Source organism: Aspergillus welwitschiae (assembly GCF_003344945.1).
Source record: "Aspergillus welwitschiae strain CBS 139.54b unplaced genomic scaffold BDQ94scaffold_96, whole genome shotgun sequence".
NCBI lineage: Eukaryota > Fungi > Ascomycota > Eurotiomycetes > Eurotiales > Aspergillaceae > Aspergillus > Aspergillus welwitschiae.
In genome coordinates, this window is record NW_020798790.1 from 14287 (window position 1) to 32228 (window position 17942).

Below are 17942 nucleotides of genomic sequence, written 5' to 3' on the forward strand. Positions count from 1 at the left end.
AATATTAATATAAATATAATATATTTAGATTAATTTCTGTCTATAACCTATATCTAACCTTCCTAACCTGAAAATACAGATAATGAAAATATCTTTTAATCTTCATCTATCTTAATTGTGTGGTTAAGAAGATCTTTATATCTTGACCTGACTGCTACATTACAGTCAGATTACAGTTAAGGTATAACTGTCAGGTATAGCCACTCTAGTCAGGTTAAGGGGATCCTTATACGGTTATACCTGACTGCAGTTAAGCTAAAAATAGAGACAGTTAACTGTCTTAAGTGTTCTTAGTACTAAGGTCTAGCTGCTATATTTGTTTGGAGTTTAATATATATAAAATATACTTAGATCAATCTTTATTTATTCTGATTATTTATAGACTATTTATATCATATTATCATATAAATTATAATTAGAACAGACTTATATTTTTTATAATTTCTTTATTATAATAATTCTCAATTTAAATAAAATAAAACTATTTTATAAATTATTTATATAATAATTTATATGTTTCTTACCAGCAGCCCAGTTGTTACGGACCCCTGCTAGTTAACCTACTAGTAAGGCGGACTCGCCAGGCAGAAAGCGCCGATAAGGGCAGCGCTCAGGCAAAACCAAACTGTTATTTAGTACAATTGCGGATTACCAATACGACGCCCGGAACGGCCTCGCACCACGTGACTACGGTATATGAACCAACACATGGTATACGACATACCATCATGGTCTACAACTACCATACTGGTATACGGCAGACCCGATGGTATACGATATGGTATACGGAGGATAGGATATATAAGGACACTCTCTCATGTACTTAGTTAGTTCTGTTCTTCGTGCTCAATACAACTGTCTTTAAGTAACCATACGTTTGGAAGCTTAGCTACAGAACGCTCGTCCGCACTTACTTACGAATAGCTGCGCGGCACTATTCGGCCTTACTTCTCTTCTCTTGTCCACGACCTAGTCGTCTCTCAGATAGTCATCAGTCGATACTACCTCGACGTAGTTCGGCGGTACGTGTACCAACGGGGCTAAGCTAACTGGGACAGGGAAGCGATCCTAGGGTTTGACACCGCAGTGGCTCGCCGCGGCTGAGACTAATAAATTTATATTAAATTATAAAAATAATAATATTCTGCTGGCTGAGAACAGCCAGTCTTAATAAAAAAATAAAATAATAGTAAATACTATTCAGAGGTATATAATTAAATTAATAATATAGTTCTATTTACTTTGTTTATTTTTATTATTTATATATATTTCTTTATACTTCCTTCTTTTCCTTCTTATATTTGATATTCTAGTTTAGATGCACCAAATAAGACATATTTGATCGGCTCTCACATTATATATATATTGAGAAATATATTAATCAAACTAGTTATAGAGTAGATGAGGATCAGCCTGGTTATTATGAATAATTTTAATATAAAGGTTATATAATTTATTTTATTTTAAGAATTAAAAGCAGTACTAATCAGAGAAGTCTAATAAATAAGAATTATTAATAAAATTAATAAGAAAAAGCTGAGAGCCTTATAAGAAACCAGATTAATAAAAGAAACTTTATAATAAAAAAAAAGAAATTTACTAAATCTTAATCAGTCCTGAAAGATATATAAAACAAGTTAATCTTATTATTATAGATAGTTTTTCTTGCTTTTTCCAGATTTACAGCTCTTTAATAAATATACAGACTTCTAACAGTATTCTCTGTCATTGTAGTTTATAGGCTCTTACACCAACCGCAGTGCCAGTGGATTAGGATTATGTTCTAATCCAAGGTTATGAATATAAATCGGTAGGCTCGTTAGAACAAGATATATAAGGATACTTCAGACATACTTATAAGCGACGGAATCCTGATCTTGGCTGCATTCATTATTTATGCACAGAAATCCTGTGGTTCATCTCAGGTAACCCTCATTGCCGTCGCCCCTCCCAGCCATCGAGGATTAGTACAGAAATAATAGAATTAGATACATCCTCCAGTATATATGAAACTCCTTGATCAGCTCCAACAGATACTAATTTTGAGTTCTGTTGCCTCGCGTGTAACCGTGTCAAGCGGTAAAGGGAGGTCCACCCTCTTTACTTAGCAGCAAATCTCGCAGCACTCAAAGCAAGCAATGCCGGCACAGCTTTTAAATCATTCAGTATTGGCTGTACTTTCGAGAACAAATAATAAGAGTAAAGTTTCTTACATTCCACAACAAACATCACCGCCGTCGCCTCCGCGAAGGCGAGAATTCATGCCTTCCGAAGTAACCTATGCGCGTACCGGGTATCCAGTATGAGATCGTAAGTTACACACCAGCATCTTGAAGGTACCATGACATACCGGCTGTTCAAATATAATGCGGTCATTGGAAAGCGGTTCAGGGCTGACTGGTTGTTCTATAGTCATTGTCTGAGCGTTCCACGTAATAGCAGCCCGAGCCTCTTCATCCCGGAGCCCTATCCATTTAAAGAAGCTGTCAAAGATGTCCATCGCGTTTTTCTCTGTTGATGGCAAGCAAAGTGAAGGAACCAGGTAGCCGAGGATGGCGGCAATGGGAAGAAAGACAAGATCGTTACGTTTATATAACTGTTAACCTGCAAATAGTGGGGCAAAGGGTTGCTCTCAACGGAAAGTCTGATGTGTGAAGTCGTCTATCGTTGGAAAGAAACTCTCCGCCATGTGCATGAGACCAGTGTAAAAGCGGCCTGGTGTGCCGGTCATTCCTTTGATGCCAATTACTAGTTCAAGTTACAGCTTTCCATCTTCATAACTTGTTATGGAAAGTGTGGCCCTTACTATTAGATTTGTTTGCAGTTTGGAAGTCATACACACCTTGTCAAGAATTAACCTAGACCAGTCAGCGTGGGTCCATGAACCAAGCAGGTATCTGTCATGTAGGTTAACAGCAAATAGCAAGACTTCTGTTTCTGTCCGTACTCGTACTCGTACACTAGCGCGGACCGCATGGCTGAACCTTATTATTATTACTATTATTACTATTATATTTGCTCGGGCTATTGCGGCCATAGGCTGCATGGAGCACCCCAGCTGGTGGCTCCTTATTCCACTCTATCTACCGTTGATGGTTATATCTTACAACTGTACTGTCCTGCCCTGCATCAATCCTCAACTTCTGCTTGCTAGCGTCCTTTTGTATCTGTACCCCTGGGGTCTCGCTCATTAACCTGCCCGTGCCACTTCTAGGTTAGGTTTCCACCATAATGGGTCACCACCGATGGCTTTCCTTTCAGTGCCGACCTGTCCCGATCGGCCTCTTAGCGTGAACGACAGATTTGCGAAGACGATCCCATCTTCTACATTGAAATTGAAAGGGAAAGTGCCGTACTGACTCAGTCTCCTCGCCACACGCACATGTTCCGCTATCCGTTTCGTATTTCCTGGCTCAGTATGGCACTTTGTCTTTCAATATAGAAGATGGGGACTTATCCAATGCCAGTTAAACCAGGACAACTACAGCGCCGACTATCATAGTACCCTCGCAGGTTGGGATCTATAATTTAGATAAAATAAAACCCTAAATCCAAAAGGATATACGACCAGATGAACCGGAAGAAGATTGCTCAAGACATTTAGTTCTAGATTACTCTTTCATTTATAATTCTATAATAACAGATCTAGATTAAGAGGTAGAAAGACTGATTGACCTAAGAGTTGTTATTCTTAAACTCTCAAGACTTCTTTCCTTCCTCTTTTCCCTTTCATTTACCCCTTTTGGTCCCGGTCCTTGAAGTTAACTATTTGAAACTTCTAGACAGAAATATGACTGACAATCGTTGAAAATCAAAACACCCCGTGTCGTACATAGATACACCGGACATGTTCCATAAGAACACTGGAAATGGAAGGCTTGGGTACCACGGCGCGGAAACCTAATACCCTTCAAAGTCTAGTGGGGCTCTTGGGGACATCAGGCAGAAGTGGTTAGAACTTACTACGTAGACTATTTGGTTTTTACAGGAAAGGGTGCGGGACCCCCAAATTTTAGGTTAAGGCCGGGAAAACAGTACAGAAGCGCCGCCGCCACCCAACCTTCCCCCAACCCGATATTTCGCCGAAAAGAGTGACATAAGGATGTAATTCGAAATCGACTCTGCATTTGGTATTACAAAGGTGAATACGGAAACTATGAGCATCCCCTGCTGCACGGCAGAGTGGCCACCGTTAGCCTGGGCAACGGCCCTTACCCTTTTCATTAAGGTTGAAAAAGCTTCGAATGACCCTACTTTGAAATCGGTGATGTGCTTTCTCGACTGCAAAACTCCCCTGTCAATTTCGTCTACCTAGCTTCTCGATTACCGCCGCCATGTCTTATCAGCCTGCCGAACTTTTACCGGACGATCTGCCGCCCTATGAGAGCCATGGAATGACTGAAGGTACTGAGTTCGGCGGTAAGTGACTTTTGCAGAAATGCATGCGGCCTGAGATCGCCGATACCTCTGTTATAGCCTGCGCTGACATCAAAATCAATTGCAATGTTGGAAGCGGACGGACGGGTGAATGTTGACCTTGACTCCAAGGTCTGCAAAGCTGTCGCAAAGTTGGTCCGTCTGCCTGGCCAAGCAGACCCGAGGCCGCCTCCTTTTCTTCCTTCTTCTACGTCTCCTATTCCTCCCGCATATGCGGACTCTGCTCGTTTTGAGATTCGGCTCAACCTTGTCATTCAGGTGGTGGGAAGCCGGGGAGATGTGCAGCCATTTATCGCATTAGGCCAAGAACTACAGAAGCATGGCCATCGCGTGCGTCTAGCAACACACAACGTCTTCGATGCTTTTGTCCGAGATTCCGGGCTCGAGTTTTACCCGATCGGTGGAGATCCGGCCGAGCTGATGGCATATATGGTCAAAAACCCCGGGCTGATCCCCCAGATGCAGAGTCTGCGGGCAGGTGACATCCAAAGGAAACGGGCCATGGTAGCTGAGATGCTAACCGGGTGCTGGAACTCCTGCATTGAGGATGATCCGATCTCGCAAGACCCGTTTGTGGCGCACGCAATCATCGCGAACCCCCCGGGCTTCGCTCACATCCACTGCGCGCAGGCGCTCGGGATTCCCGTCCATCTAATGTTCACCATGCCCTGGAGCAGTACCAAAGCTTTCCCCCATCCCTTGGCGAACCTGAAGTATTCTGATAACACCAGTCAGCTCATGGCCAACTACCTCTCGTATGCCATTGTAGAGTGGATGACATGGCAGGGGTGAGACATCCTTTTCATTTTAATGTACTATACGGCAATAATGGCATTATGATTTGCATTTGCCCTTTCACTGACATATTCTAGACTAGGAGATGTTGTTAACAAATTTCGTTCGGAAATCGATTTGGAGCCTGTTCCTTCCAGTGAAGGACCTTGTCTAGCGGAAAACCTCAAGATCCCTTTCACATACTGCTGGTCACCGGCTTTGATGCCAAAGCCTAGCGACTGGCCTCCACATATTGGTAAGCCCTCCCTGGTCTTCCAGCTTTCAGAGATAGCCAAGCCCAATGATTAAGTCTGCTTCTCCTATTTGCTGTTCTTCTTCTTCTTCTTCTTCTTCTTCTTCTTCTTCTTCTTCTTCTTCTTCGGTCTTTCATTTATGTTTTTATTTTTATTCTTTGGTATTACTCTTTTCTTAACGCGCATTGGAGACAGATGTGTGCGGATTCTTCTTCCGGGATCCCCCAAACTACACTCCACCGGCAGCTTTGGCAGCCTTTCTACAAGATGGACCGGCACCAGTATATATCGGATTTGGAAGCATTGTTATTGATGATCCCAGCCAGCTCATAGCAACGATTTTGGAAGCAGTCCGTACTGTTGGAGTTCGCGCTATCATCTCCCGTGGATGGAGTAAGCTGGGCGGGACATCTTCTCAAAAGATCTTCTACATCGATGATTGCCCTCACGAATGGCTATTTCAGCATGTGGCTGCCGTCGTTCACCATGGAGGTGCGGGCACGGCTGCCTGCGGTTTGCGAAATGGTTGTCCCACAATCATCGTGCCTTTCTTCGGAGAGTAAGATATTGATTCATTCTATGCGAATATATATATATATATATATATCCCATAGCTGACTCTTACTTCTTTCCCAGCCAGCCGTTTTGGGGCAACATGGTCGCTGCATCCGGGGCAGGGCCCAGGCCTATCCCAGGTTGTCAACTCAATGCCCAGAATCTAGCAGAGGCCATTGACTTTTGCTTACGACCTTCTACATTGGCAGCTGCACAGGAAATGGCTCGGAAAATGAGATCTGAGCTGGGGGTCCAGGCAGCTGTAGCTTCCTTCCACCGACAGCTACCATTGTCGAGAATGAAATGTCAAATCCTACCTGACCAGCCTGCCATCTGGGAGTACAGAAGGTCCTTCGCTGAGTCCATATATCTCTCTAATATTGCAGTACAAATACTACTAGACGATCAGCAGATCCAACAGAAGCACTTACATCTGTTAGTGACGTCTTTTCCAGTTACACTCTTTTCACCTTCTCTCCCCTACTCCTCTCCCCGTCTCTCTTTCTTTCTTTTCTTCCCCCCCCCCCCCCCCCCCCCCTCCCTTTTTTTTTTTTCTTTCTGCATATAATATGACCAACGCGCAGTTTTCTCTTTCTTTCTTGATCGCTAATTTCCCGCCCTTTTATGCCGGTCTTCAGCCATATCGTCAACCCAATCATGATTGACCATCGACGATGGGATCCGATTACTGGCACCGCCTCTGCTACAGTTTCCACCGGAGTTACCATGCTCAAAGACAGCGCAGATATCTTCTATCGGCCGATCAAAGAGGCCCAAAGTCAGCGCCGATCTCACGGCAATCTGCCGCCGCCGCCGCAGCAGCAGCAGAACGAGCCTCTTGCTCCGATGATGATGGAGGGCGCAGATTCTTCCCTAAGCGCGAGATGTTCCCTGAGGGACGGCTCACCCCACTCCTATCTGCCCGGGCACCCGGCAGCCACGGCAGCAGAACGGGGTCGCCCGTCGTCGCCTGCTCGTGCCGCGTTGGCGGCCGGTGGGAAGAGTCTGGGCAAGTTGGTGGGCCACGCCTACAAAGGTGCGGTCGTGGATATCCCCCTCGCCGCCACAGAGGGGCTCCGATCGGTGCCGCGCCTGTACGGCGAGGAGGTGCGAGACCTGGGCCCGGTCCGGGACTGGAAGTCCGGGCTCGCGGTCGGGGGCAGGAGCTTTCTGCACGGGGTTGCTGGCGGTCTCACGGATATTGTCGTTCAGCCGTACAAGGGGGCGCGAGAGGAGGGAGCATTGGGCGCGGCCACGGGTTTAGCCAAAGGGACGATCGGTACAATGACGAAGTTGGGGTCCGGTATGATTCCTGTTACACATATGCGCAGGCACACAACCACCCCCTCTCTCCCACCTCTCTCTTGCTCGTCACATACACACCAGACATGAAAAAGAAAACCACCAAGGACAGCCATGCTAACTCAATCTTGGCAGGTATGCTCGGCTTGGTCGCCTATCCTGGACAAGGCATCTGTAAAAGCATCCAAAATGTGGGACGAGCAGGAACAAGGAGACAAATCGTGGCGCAACACGAAAGTGAACGTGCTTTCATCACGCGCAGAGCCGTCGATGCGGGTGGTATTGATTCGAACACTGTGCTTAGGACTTTCGAAATCCTGCGACGGAGAAGTCGGAAGAAATGATGCAGGGTCAGGGTTATTTTGGGTATTCACTAAAGGCATGCAAGGGCGTGTTTCCGAGAGACTTTTTCATGCTTCCTATTCACACTCCCCCGCCAACACCCCATGGCGATTCATAGCCGCCATTAGGCGTACTGAATCGTCGACGTTTTATTACGGAAGCTGAGCAGACGGATATCATCAAAAAAGCCTCTAAAATACAGTATTTAACTATATAGCATCTTCTAAAATTGCCTAGATATGTACCTTCAATTAATCTCAGTTGTGTCTGGATTAAGTAGTAAGGGATTCACACCTGATCCTATATTATGAACCTGTATCAAACAAAACGGTTAACCGAACGGTTAAGTATTGCCACTCTACTAACTATTAAATCTAACCGAAGAAAAAGTGTATTAGAAATAGCTTTTCCTTCAAAATAATTATAAATGAGTTTAAAGCCGCCTGTAACTATATTACTAAAAATATAATATATTAATTTAAATGATCTATGTTTTATTTTTTCCTGAATAAAGATCAATTCAAAACTCAAAAATACGATAATATAAAATATTTATTGAACTAGATATGTATTAAAAGCTACTAGTACTAAGATTATATAGATTGCAATTCTAGGAATATAACAATATTGAATATTCTCTATGTACTATAGAATAATTAAATATTCGATATTTATTTTTATCCATAAAGAGATCAGAAGTACTCTAATAGACTATACCTCACCATTATACCTTAACCTAATCTGACTATAACTTGGCAGTGAGATTAAGGTACAGAGATTTTCTTGACTGTACAGTTAAGATTAGATTAAGACTAAAAGATCTCTCCAACTATCTATAATTCTAGACCAGAAAAATCAGTTTATCACAGATCGATTAATAATCATAGATTGATTAGTATTTAATACAGAACTGCTACAGAATTAATTTAACAGTAATACTATATTTCTAATTTTTGTATTATTATTTATTAAGATAAGGTATAACATAGATTAATGTTTATTTAATAAACTTTTTATTCTTTAATTAGCAGTCAGCAGCCTAGCAGGTTCCACATTAGATTTTAATTAATAATATTATAAATTAAAGAATATTTATCTCTCTAGACTGGTGTCAAACCCTAGGATCGCTTCCCTGTCCCAGTTAGCTTAGCCCCGTTGGTATACGTACCGCCGAACTACGTCGAGGTGGTATCGACTGATGACTATCTGAGAGATAACTAGGTCGTGGACAAGAGAAGAGAAGTAAGGCCGAATAGTACCGCGCAGCTATTTGTAAGTAAGTGCGGACGAGCGTTCTGTAGCTAAGCTTCCAAATGTATGGTTATTTAAAGACAGTAGTATTGAGCATGAAGAACAGAACTAATTAAGTATATGAGAGAGTGTCCTTATATATTTTATTTTCCATATACCATATCATATACTATTCAGGGTAGATTAGTGGTTGATCCTGAGGTTCCCGTATACCCTGGGTATATCTTTGATGGTAGGTCTGATGGTAGATGGTCACGTGATGCGTGGCCGTTCCGGGCGTCGTATTGGCAATTCTCAATTGTACTAAATAACAGTTTGGCTTTGCCCGAGCGCTGCCCTTATCGGCGCTTTCTGCCTGGCGAGTCCGCCTTACTAGTAGGTTAACTAGCAGGGGTCCGTAACATGCGGCAGTTATTTAAAAAAACTAAAATAAATAAGATTCTTTATATAATAATTTTATAATAAAAAGAAGTATTTCTTAAATTTCTAGTAGAAAGTTATATATAATTTATATTATTTAATATAAATTATTTAATTCTGTATTACAGGTTATTGTAGTATAAATAATTAATTAAAGTATTTTTAATCTTTTATTTTATGTGATTATTAATTTTAATAGAAATAAGAGTATTCTGGATCTAGCAAAATAAAATTTCTAATAAATCCTATTAATATAATTTTTTAAAATAGAAGATTAAATACACGCACATATTTTTTAGAAAGTAAATTTTATATATATTTCTGATTTTATTAATAAGTAGAATAAATTTATATTAATTCTCTAAGAGCTTCTGCAAGGGTTAATCCTAATATTAATTTTATATATTAATAATAATTTATTTACTAAATCTGCTAATCTTAAGTTTCTTATATATTATTTTATATAAACTGCTATATTTATTTTATTTAATAGATAAATTTCTGTATCTTATTTTAAATAATTATATATAATAAAAGTTCTGCAGGAGATATCCAGTTTAATAATACTTTTAATTTTAATTTTTAATTTATAAATAATAATAGTTCTATTAATTTATATAGTAAAATTACAGCTGCGAAGTTGATTAAAAAATATTTTTAAATAAGTATTTTTGAAGTAATCAATAAATAGAATAAATTATTAAGTAATATATTACATATAGAATGTACCTTTAGGTGCCGGGGTCGCCAAATACGGCCATCCTGGTCGCCATTTTCGGACACCCTGGCCCCGGAAGCTAAACCTGAAATGGAAACCAATGGGCGCTGTTTTAGAGGGCCAAACTTACACGGGCAGCGACGTAACGGCGATACGGCCAAGCCAGGATCCACCACCGGCCTCAGCAGCCCTCAGCACCTGTACTGCTGAGATAGCTCAGCGAAGGTTCGCTGAGACTGCGTCGCTCGGCGATGTTCGCAGGACCGAAGGTGGAGAGCAGGCCTCTTTTGGCAAGGAGTGACCGCCCCAAACGCGCATAAATAGCCATAGCCGTCTCCCTTCTTCCAGCGACATCGTCCATTTCCCTTTTCAACCTTTTCCTGTTGCCCATCAGGCGGTTCTTATCCGCAATGACATATTCGGGCCTCCCTCGGAGGAAACATGCTCCAGGAGATGACAAACCTGGCCGCAAGTCCTACCTGTACTATGCGCAGCGGCGAAAGCTGCACCTGGAAAGCGGGCCAACGCTACCGAAATACTCGCCAAATACCAATGTTTCTGCGGCATCTGTGAGAGGGAAATGGGTGAGGTATCGTTCGGTTAGCTATATCTGTATTTTTATCACGGTATTACTTACTCCTGTTGTCGACAGATTTTGCACTGAGGCATGCCTGGACCCGGACGATCTTCTTAAAAACATGACTTCAGCAGACGTCAAATCCTGGTTCGACTGGATTGAAAAGAACTTCAAAGGGTCTATTAAAGCCCACGGCGCGCTTGCCAACTACTGGAGAACTTTGAAGAGGCTATACTTCTTGAAAACCCGCCGGGAGATGGATGCAGACATGAGGGTAGATTGCCTCAACGTACGTGATGGTCTCCAAGTACCCATTCAAGAGTTCTATCTAATGGTAAGCCCTAGTATATGAATGTTGTCAGTACGAGAATGGGTTTGCGTAAGCACTCACTGCCAAAGCCGACTGGCCAATCGGAGGATCTTTTGCAGTATCTTGTGTCCCATCTTGTGGATTGTGATTCGGTATTTGCGGACGAAAAGCAGCGTCTCTATGCCCTCCCGGCGCTCAATCTGTCCTGCATATCTGCCTGTCGAGCCGTATCTTTCTTTGACACAAGACACCGCGTCCAATATCAGGCGGACGGCACGTTGGTACCTCCTACAAATACGTCAGCTAAGGTTAGAACGCCTTTACCTTTGCCTTCCATCAAGGAGGCCCTGTGTGATCCAGGAACCAAAATCAGCATGGGAAGCGACGATTATGCGGAAGGAGGTTCGATATCCGAGACCAGCTCGTATACTGACTCGGAAGTGGATACGGCGAGCGACAGCGATCACCAGTCAGATTGTTCTAGTGTCACAGATGACGGGTACCTTAACGGGAATGAGGAGACGGGCACTATCCTTTGGCGGCACGTGGAATTCTATATTATTCGTAACCCAGTGCCTGGACGTCGGCATATCCTAGCCGCCATTGTGTCCATCCTGCATACGAAAGGGGAAGGAAGGAAGCCTCGGCTGTAAGTCATCGAGCTAGGTGATGTGGTGTCACGGACTTACCTAATCATTAGGAAGAGATATGTTATCGAGCACGAGGATAATTTGATATTCGATGTTTTATCACAGCTTCTGGCGCTGGCAATACATGATGATATCTTCGAAGCTACTATCCAAGATGTGTCCCATATATACACAGTACCAATTCCTAATCATCGAAAGGGCATCCAGCTGAAGATAAAGAGAGAAAAGCTGGATGTATCGGTCTTCCGTGAGCCTGAACATACCCCCGAGGGCTACAGGACATCTGATTCGCGCCCTCTGAAGTCCAAGACCTGGAGCCGGTATGTCAAACGGATTGGAGTGCGAAGTGGCCAGGAACGTAACCTTACACAGAAGGTGTTCCGGCGCGGTGCAATCAATGCCATTAACAGTAAGACCACCTTTGGTACTGCTCATTCTTTATGGCTTACATGAATACCGATTTAGACAACGCTCCATCCTCGGTCCGTGATCAAGTCGCTGATCACGAATCTAATGCCGTGAAATACTACCTCAATGAGATAGTCGATTTTGATACAGCGGCAGCGTTTCACAAACGCCCATCAAACGAGGTCGTTCAACGTGAGCTGAGATCAGCGACCTTGCTGGCGGATAAAACCGCACCTATTGGATTGACGGCTGCCCAGGCTCAGAGAATCTCTAGGGACCCTGAGGTCCGTCGTCTTCGAAGCGTCTGTCGCGCATTGACTGCGGAAATCCGCAGCCAGGGCTATAAACTTCTGAAGGATGCCGCAGGCACCGAGATCGGTGAGCGGAAGAAACGTGCAGATGTCGAGCTCAACAGGACACTTACAAGGCTCCGAGAGGAGGCCAAGGAGAGGAATCGCCGAAAACACTTTCGGAGGACAGACACGGCTATTTTCAACCAACAGTACGAGCTCGATCGGCCCTGTCATGAGGCTAAACTACAGCCTCATGTGGCCCGGACCTACCAAATCCCCGAGCGCAAGGAGCTCGTTGATCTGCTCTGCTATTCAACTCCCACCAAAACAGACGAGGAAGCTCATCTTCGTCGGTTGGAATACATCCGCCTTATGGTCCTATGGCAAGACCGGAAGGAGAGTCCTCGGCGGGGTAAGCAGTCAGCGACCATACCAAAGCTGCAGCCAGCGAACCCTTCATCTGCCAGTGTCGTCGAAAAATTTGACCCTCTGCAATGTCCATTTTGCCTTTCGGATACGCGCCTCTCACCTGCTGACCGCACGAAGCGAAAGAGCAAAACAAATAAGCTCTGGGACCACGTGGAAAGGATTCACGAGCAAGAGCTTGCAGCATTTGACTCGGGATTTCGCAAATGCGGACTATGTGGGCTGAGGAATATTGACTTCATGCCATCTAGCGCGTCCAATTTTAAGAACCACACCCACACCGTGCATGGAATCAGACTCAGACCTTAGTTTAATGCACTCAAATAGTTAAATTTGACTTTATGAAACCTGCACAGACGTTAGCAATTCAACAATGACGCTCTTGACCACACCATGGCAGTATACTATTGATTGATTGGATTCATACTCCGACCCGTCACCTGCCAGTTAGATTTTAAACCACAACCTCCTAGGCATGGTACGGATTCGTATTATAGGAGAGAACTGCACTGATGCGCGGGGTCAGGGTAAACGAAGCCAACCATATTCATTCCAGTCAGGGTTCCAGACCCTCCACGACTTCCAGGAGTCGTTCGGTTTCCCGCATGCCACTCAACCTCAACCTGAAGTAGGATCAGACATAGCTTGACGTATGGTTCCACTTCGTCTTGACTCCTGGTCCCAAAGGTCCAGATATAGTCAAATAGCGAAGCCTATTCCAATCAAGGCGAGTCGATGGCTTGCTTCCCCCCGTTTCAGACCTGGTTGGTGCGCCGCTATACCGTCTTGAGCAGCATGCGATGGTTCCATCGGGCGTTTGATCTTGCGGAGGACCATTCTGGCTGCCCAATTCCAATTCCATTATTTGATTGGCCGCTGCTTATGATTGTTCTGCATCGGTTAAGTGGCAAACCTCCACTGGCGGATTCATGCGTAACCACTTGACGGGATAGAAGAAGAGCTATCTAGCCCCAGCTAACCCCAAGCATGCACCAAGCTTGCCAGTATTTTGCACAGATCGATCGGCCGGAGATCTCGATTTAACCTGGTGATACTGGTGCCTGCTCGCCCGGGGATCAGTTTTTGGAAGAAATTATGAGTACGGGGGCTACTGGAGTTGTCCTGGACTGCCGGCGGTGCGAATTAGAGGCATTTCTCTATGAGACCCGGCGGACTCGCGTTCTCTTTCTTTATCCAGTTGCTCCTGTTCTTCCTCGGCCCTCATCAGCTATCTATGTACTCATCTAATATCTCTTGTCTGTAAACGATTTGAATACTAAAAACATTCGCCGTCTTCTAGTATAGTGACCCATGCCTGCTATGCGCGACCCATTCACACCTGTATTCCAGGCTCATTGTTTTGTTGCTGGGGCTTGGGTGTTGATAGGTATTTCAGTTCCTGCTCGGTGGAGTATGTTCGGCGGGGATGCTCGTGCAGCGACTATAAGTATCTACTTCTTCTGGGGAATCAGGAACATGCATGGAATGCGCTATAAGTGCCATCCACGTAGCAATATCACAGATTGGAGGATAAGGGCACGCACCCCTCCGGGAATTTACGGGACGAAACCCTGCCCTGCGTCACGGAAGCTCATTGCACATGACTGTGCTCCGCTGCTCAGACTGAGCGCTCAGCGACAGATCTGATTTGATCACTAAGTAGGACTGAGTCAAGGGTGAGTAGTCTGAGCGGCACAGTGAACTGTTATGTTAGGGGCTCTGACACATGGTACCCTCAATAATAACCGACCCTTATCCTCACCAGCCGGGCAAATGCGGTCAGCCTGGACCAGCTCAAAGAGGATAGAAGATGAACCCCATCGTCAGCCTACAAGACCGAGTATCGCTTTTTCATATGCTACAACTAGCATGCGGACAGAGACACAACACTGGTGGTTAATACATGACCAAGTTTTCGACGATGGACTACCATATCCCTCAGAGCCACACATGGTATTGACCTTTCGTAATGACCTCCAGCCCATCGAAGCAAGCACTGTTCGTACTGTGGGAACCTTATGTCCTATTCGATGCTGGAGACGATTCTCACCCTTTTCTTCTACTGCCTTTAACGAAACACCAAACGCCCATGCTGCAATTACTATTCAGAGCATTCTCTGTCTTGCACATCATACTAGAGGCCTTGCTCAATCTGGGCAATATTGATTGACCACACAAACCTGTTGTCGTTGCGTGCTTCGTCCTAACCCCTAATGCCCATATCAGGAATCACTTGCCCCGACGGGGTACTCTCAACCATAATATCTGATGTTTTTAGGAGATAGTCCCAACACGATGGGCACCGGTCAGTTGTGATGGCGGTTTGACCAGGCAGAACACTGGCCAACTCACAACGGACTAGGGCTCCGAAAGGAATATGATTATTTGTGAATATTCATGAATATTTGCGAATATGAATAATATGAATAGAATGATATGAATATGAATAAAGGGTTTATTCATATTCGCACTATTCATGAATAAATGAATAATTCATATTTATTCAAATAATAAAATACCATACATGACCATTCATTTTATTACATCCCATTACATCTATCCACCAAGCTCATATAGTCTGGTCCATACAGGTTACATACAAGACTTGAGCACTTCATCAATGAATTTTACATTCATGCACGGCTCTCACATTATGTCTGATACTGCCCTCTCAAGAGCATCAACCATCGCATAGTCTCCGCGTTCAGACAGTGTCTTCGAAGACCCAAGACATCTCTAGCGCTGCTAAACTCACGTTCAATCCCGACCTCTGCCGAAGGGATGGGGAGATAGTCACGAGCAGCTTTTGCCAGGAGTGGAAAATTAAACGCGTTAGCCTTCCACCATTTGAGGACCCATTCTGTGTCTGCATCGTCGATCATATGGTGGGACCAGTTGACCGGCGGGGAATCCAAATACTTATCAATATCCGACAAAGAAGCCTCTTTGGATGGCTGGACTTTGCGCAGAGTCCTCCACATTGTTTCTGACATCCCCGGTGGACGTGGTAGGTCAACTTCCCGGGAAACCAATGGCTCTGGGGGGTACTCCTTTTTTAAGAAACCCCGCACTTGAGAAATGATAAACCCCTGAATCCTGTTCGCTCATCTGAGACACAATCAAGGACGACTTGATTCGCGGATCAAGAACCGAAGCCACATAGTAAAGAAGGTTGTCGTCCATTTTTCTAGCAAATTTGTTCATCTTTCGAATCCCTCCTTCCACCGCATCGCGAATCTCAACGCTCACATCTTCAAAATCCCCCTCCGCATTTCGAACCTCATTCAACAAGTCGTCCAAGCTCCAGTAAATCGGTAGACTTTGAACAATTGTTGGGCAAGTCTTTGAGACGGAGTTTGTGTGATCCCAGAACGGCTTAAGAATCTTAGCTACTTGCTGAAGTGTCGACCATTCGTCAACGGTAAGCTGAAGAGCCTGAACTTCCGGATGTATCCGAGTAAATTGTCCGAGCTGAGTTTGCAGCCGAAGTGCATCCTGGATCATGATATAAGTCGAATTCCATCGCGTGTCAACATCATAACTAACTTGTTTGCCGGGTGACACTTCTTTCCAATCTTGGCGGCGCTGTGGGCTACGGGCAATCCATAGCGTCAGGAGCCGGACTTTCATGATAGCTCCTTTTGTACTGTGAAGGGAGTTGAATGCTGCTGCTCTAGAATGGATGGCCATGTCGTCCAGTATCGCCTTTGCTTCCCGAGCCGAGCCAGCCCTTAAGGAAGCGAGCACATCTCTACAGATCAGATTGAGGATATGCGCGAGGCAGGGAATGAAGCTTTGCCGTCCACGGAACCGCATGAGAGGCCTAATACGAAAGCAGTCGTCGTCATTATCATACTTCTTGAGGAGCTGATCGTGAAGGCTATCGCAGAGCGTCCCATTATTGCCTGCATTGTCCCCTGTGATGGTCAGGAGCTTTGGCGCGATGTCCAGTTCGTCAAGCATATTCAACACAACATCCGCTAGATTCTCTCCAGAATGTGGTCCATTGATTTCGGTGAACTCGAGAAGCTCATCGCGCTTGTCAAACTCGGGAGAGATCCAATGGCCAATGATACCCATGATCGGAATCTGATTTTCCGACGTCCAAACGTCAAGGGACAAAGCCAATGTCCGGCTACTCCTCGCAAGCTCCTTTTTCACGGAAGCCCTACTTGATTGGAAATCTTCCTTGATTCGGTTGAAGAGAGTATCAGCAGTCTTGATGGGCAACGTGGCTCCCGTTGCTTCAATGAGTGCCCTGAAAGCCGGATGCTCTACCACTGTAAAAGGCTGTCTTGTTTGAATGACCCACCGAACTAGCATCTCTTCAACACCAGCCTTCTTTCTCGGGGACTCCAAGAACCGGTCGAGACTCCCCTCCACCGCGGGCAAGAAGATGGAGTCGTCCCCGGACTTGATACGATGCTTGGTCTGGAGATGCACCAACAAATTTGAAGTGGAACCATAGCGCGCTGAATCTCTGGAGGACCAATTGCAATGTTTACAAATTAGCAGTCGGTCTTTTTTCGGAGGGCCACCCTGCCGACACCAAGTGTTATCCAGATCTGTAGTCCAAAAGTGCTCAATAGTCCAACTAGAATATGATTTGGGCTTTCGTCTTTTACACGGGTGCGGACTACTCGCATCGCTCCTGCTCTCTGAAAAGGCAGGATCAAGCGGGGAAGGCGAGGAACTAAGCAAAGAGTAAGACCGCTTTGATTGAGGTGTGTTTTGAACGTTTTCCAGGTCCCTAGGCGAAGAGGGCTCAGGAGAGGAAGGGTGTCCTGTTTCACAGGTAGATCCCTCAGACTGCTGTGAAGGCGAAGAAATCAGGCCATTGTGCAGAGCATTATAATCCCGACGTGGAAGACCGCGCGTCCTCCGCATGAACAGATCAGGTGTAGATGCCATGCTACTATTTCCCGATATCAGTATATCAAAGTGTTATCGACGGTGATGCATAACATACCTTGAACTACCTGGGCTGGGGTAAGAAACTGAAAGGGGGATTGAGGATAGGAAGATTGTAAACATTCCCATTCAGTCTCGCACTTTATATGCCCTTCTTGACGTGGAAAGTTGATAGGTCTCTTTTGTATTTTCCGCAACGCGATATTGGTGATCTTGAACGTAAACAAAATGCAGCCAGGGTCATCTGAGGCTCTGGATCGTGAGGCAAACGCGTTTTCACGTGCCCTTTCTCGGGACTAGTATATAGACGGAGT

At 44.8% G+C, this 17942-nt stretch overlaps 4 protein-coding genes across 4 annotated transcripts; 3 read left to right on the plus strand and 1 right to left on the minus strand.

Moving 5' to 3' along the window:
• Positions 1-4334: 4334 nt before the first annotated feature.
• Positions 4335-7782, plus strand: BDQ94DRAFT_186464 (uncharacterized protein; the record flags this gene model as incomplete). Its single annotated transcript, XM_026775154.1, has 7 exons — positions 4335-4419; positions 4514-5225; positions 5310-5467; positions 5661-6024; positions 6102-6455; positions 6659-7323; positions 7458-7782. 7 exons carry the CDS (start codon positions 4335-4337, stop codon positions 7664-7666), a joined length of 2547 nt encoding a protein of 848 aa, XP_026619670.1. The 3' UTR covers positions 7667-7782.
• Positions 7783-10440: 2658 nt separating this feature from the next.
• BDQ94DRAFT_155183 (uncharacterized protein) lies at positions 10441-13104 on the plus strand. Its single transcript, XM_026768427.1, has 5 exons — positions 10441-10642; positions 10706-10919; positions 10976-11589; positions 11641-12002; positions 12056-13104. The coding sequence occupies exons 1-5, from the start codon at positions 10464-10466 to the stop codon at positions 13024-13026; spliced, it is 2340 nt and encodes a 779-aa protein (XP_026619671.1). The 5' UTR covers positions 10441-10463; the 3' UTR covers positions 13027-13104.
• Positions 13105-14424: 1320 nt separating this feature from the next.
• On the plus strand, positions 14425-14901 carry BDQ94DRAFT_186470 (uncharacterized protein; the record flags this gene model as incomplete). The annotated part of the gene is made up of 1 exon (XM_026775155.1): positions 14425-14901. The coding sequence occupies one exon, from the start codon at positions 14425-14427 to the stop codon at positions 14881-14883; it is 459 nt and encodes a 152-aa protein (XP_026619672.1). The 3' UTR covers positions 14884-14901.
• Positions 14902-17316: 2415 nt separating this feature from the next.
• Positions 17317-17838, minus strand: BDQ94DRAFT_155184 (uncharacterized protein; the record flags this gene model as incomplete). Its single annotated transcript, XM_026768428.1, has 2 exons — positions 17687-17838; positions 17317-17632 (listed from the first exon to the last, which is right to left on the minus strand). Coding segments are annotated over exons 1-2 (387 nt in total), but the record flags the coding sequence as incomplete, so codon positions are not given.
• Positions 17839-17942: the final 104 nt, after the last annotated feature.

Coding starts and splice junctions, on each gene's coding strand:
- BDQ94DRAFT_155183 (XM_026768427.1), top strand. CDS start 10,464: ATGACATATTCGGGCCTCCCTCGGAGGAAACATGCTCCAGGAGATGAC. Junction 10,643..10,705: donor GTGAGAGGGAAATGGGTGAG/GTATCGTTCGGT, acceptor TGTTGTCGACAG/ATTTTGCACTGAGGCATGCC. Junction 12,003..12,055: donor AATCAATGCCATTAACAGTA/AGACCACCTTTG, acceptor ATACCGATTTAG/ACAACGCTCCATCCTCGGTC.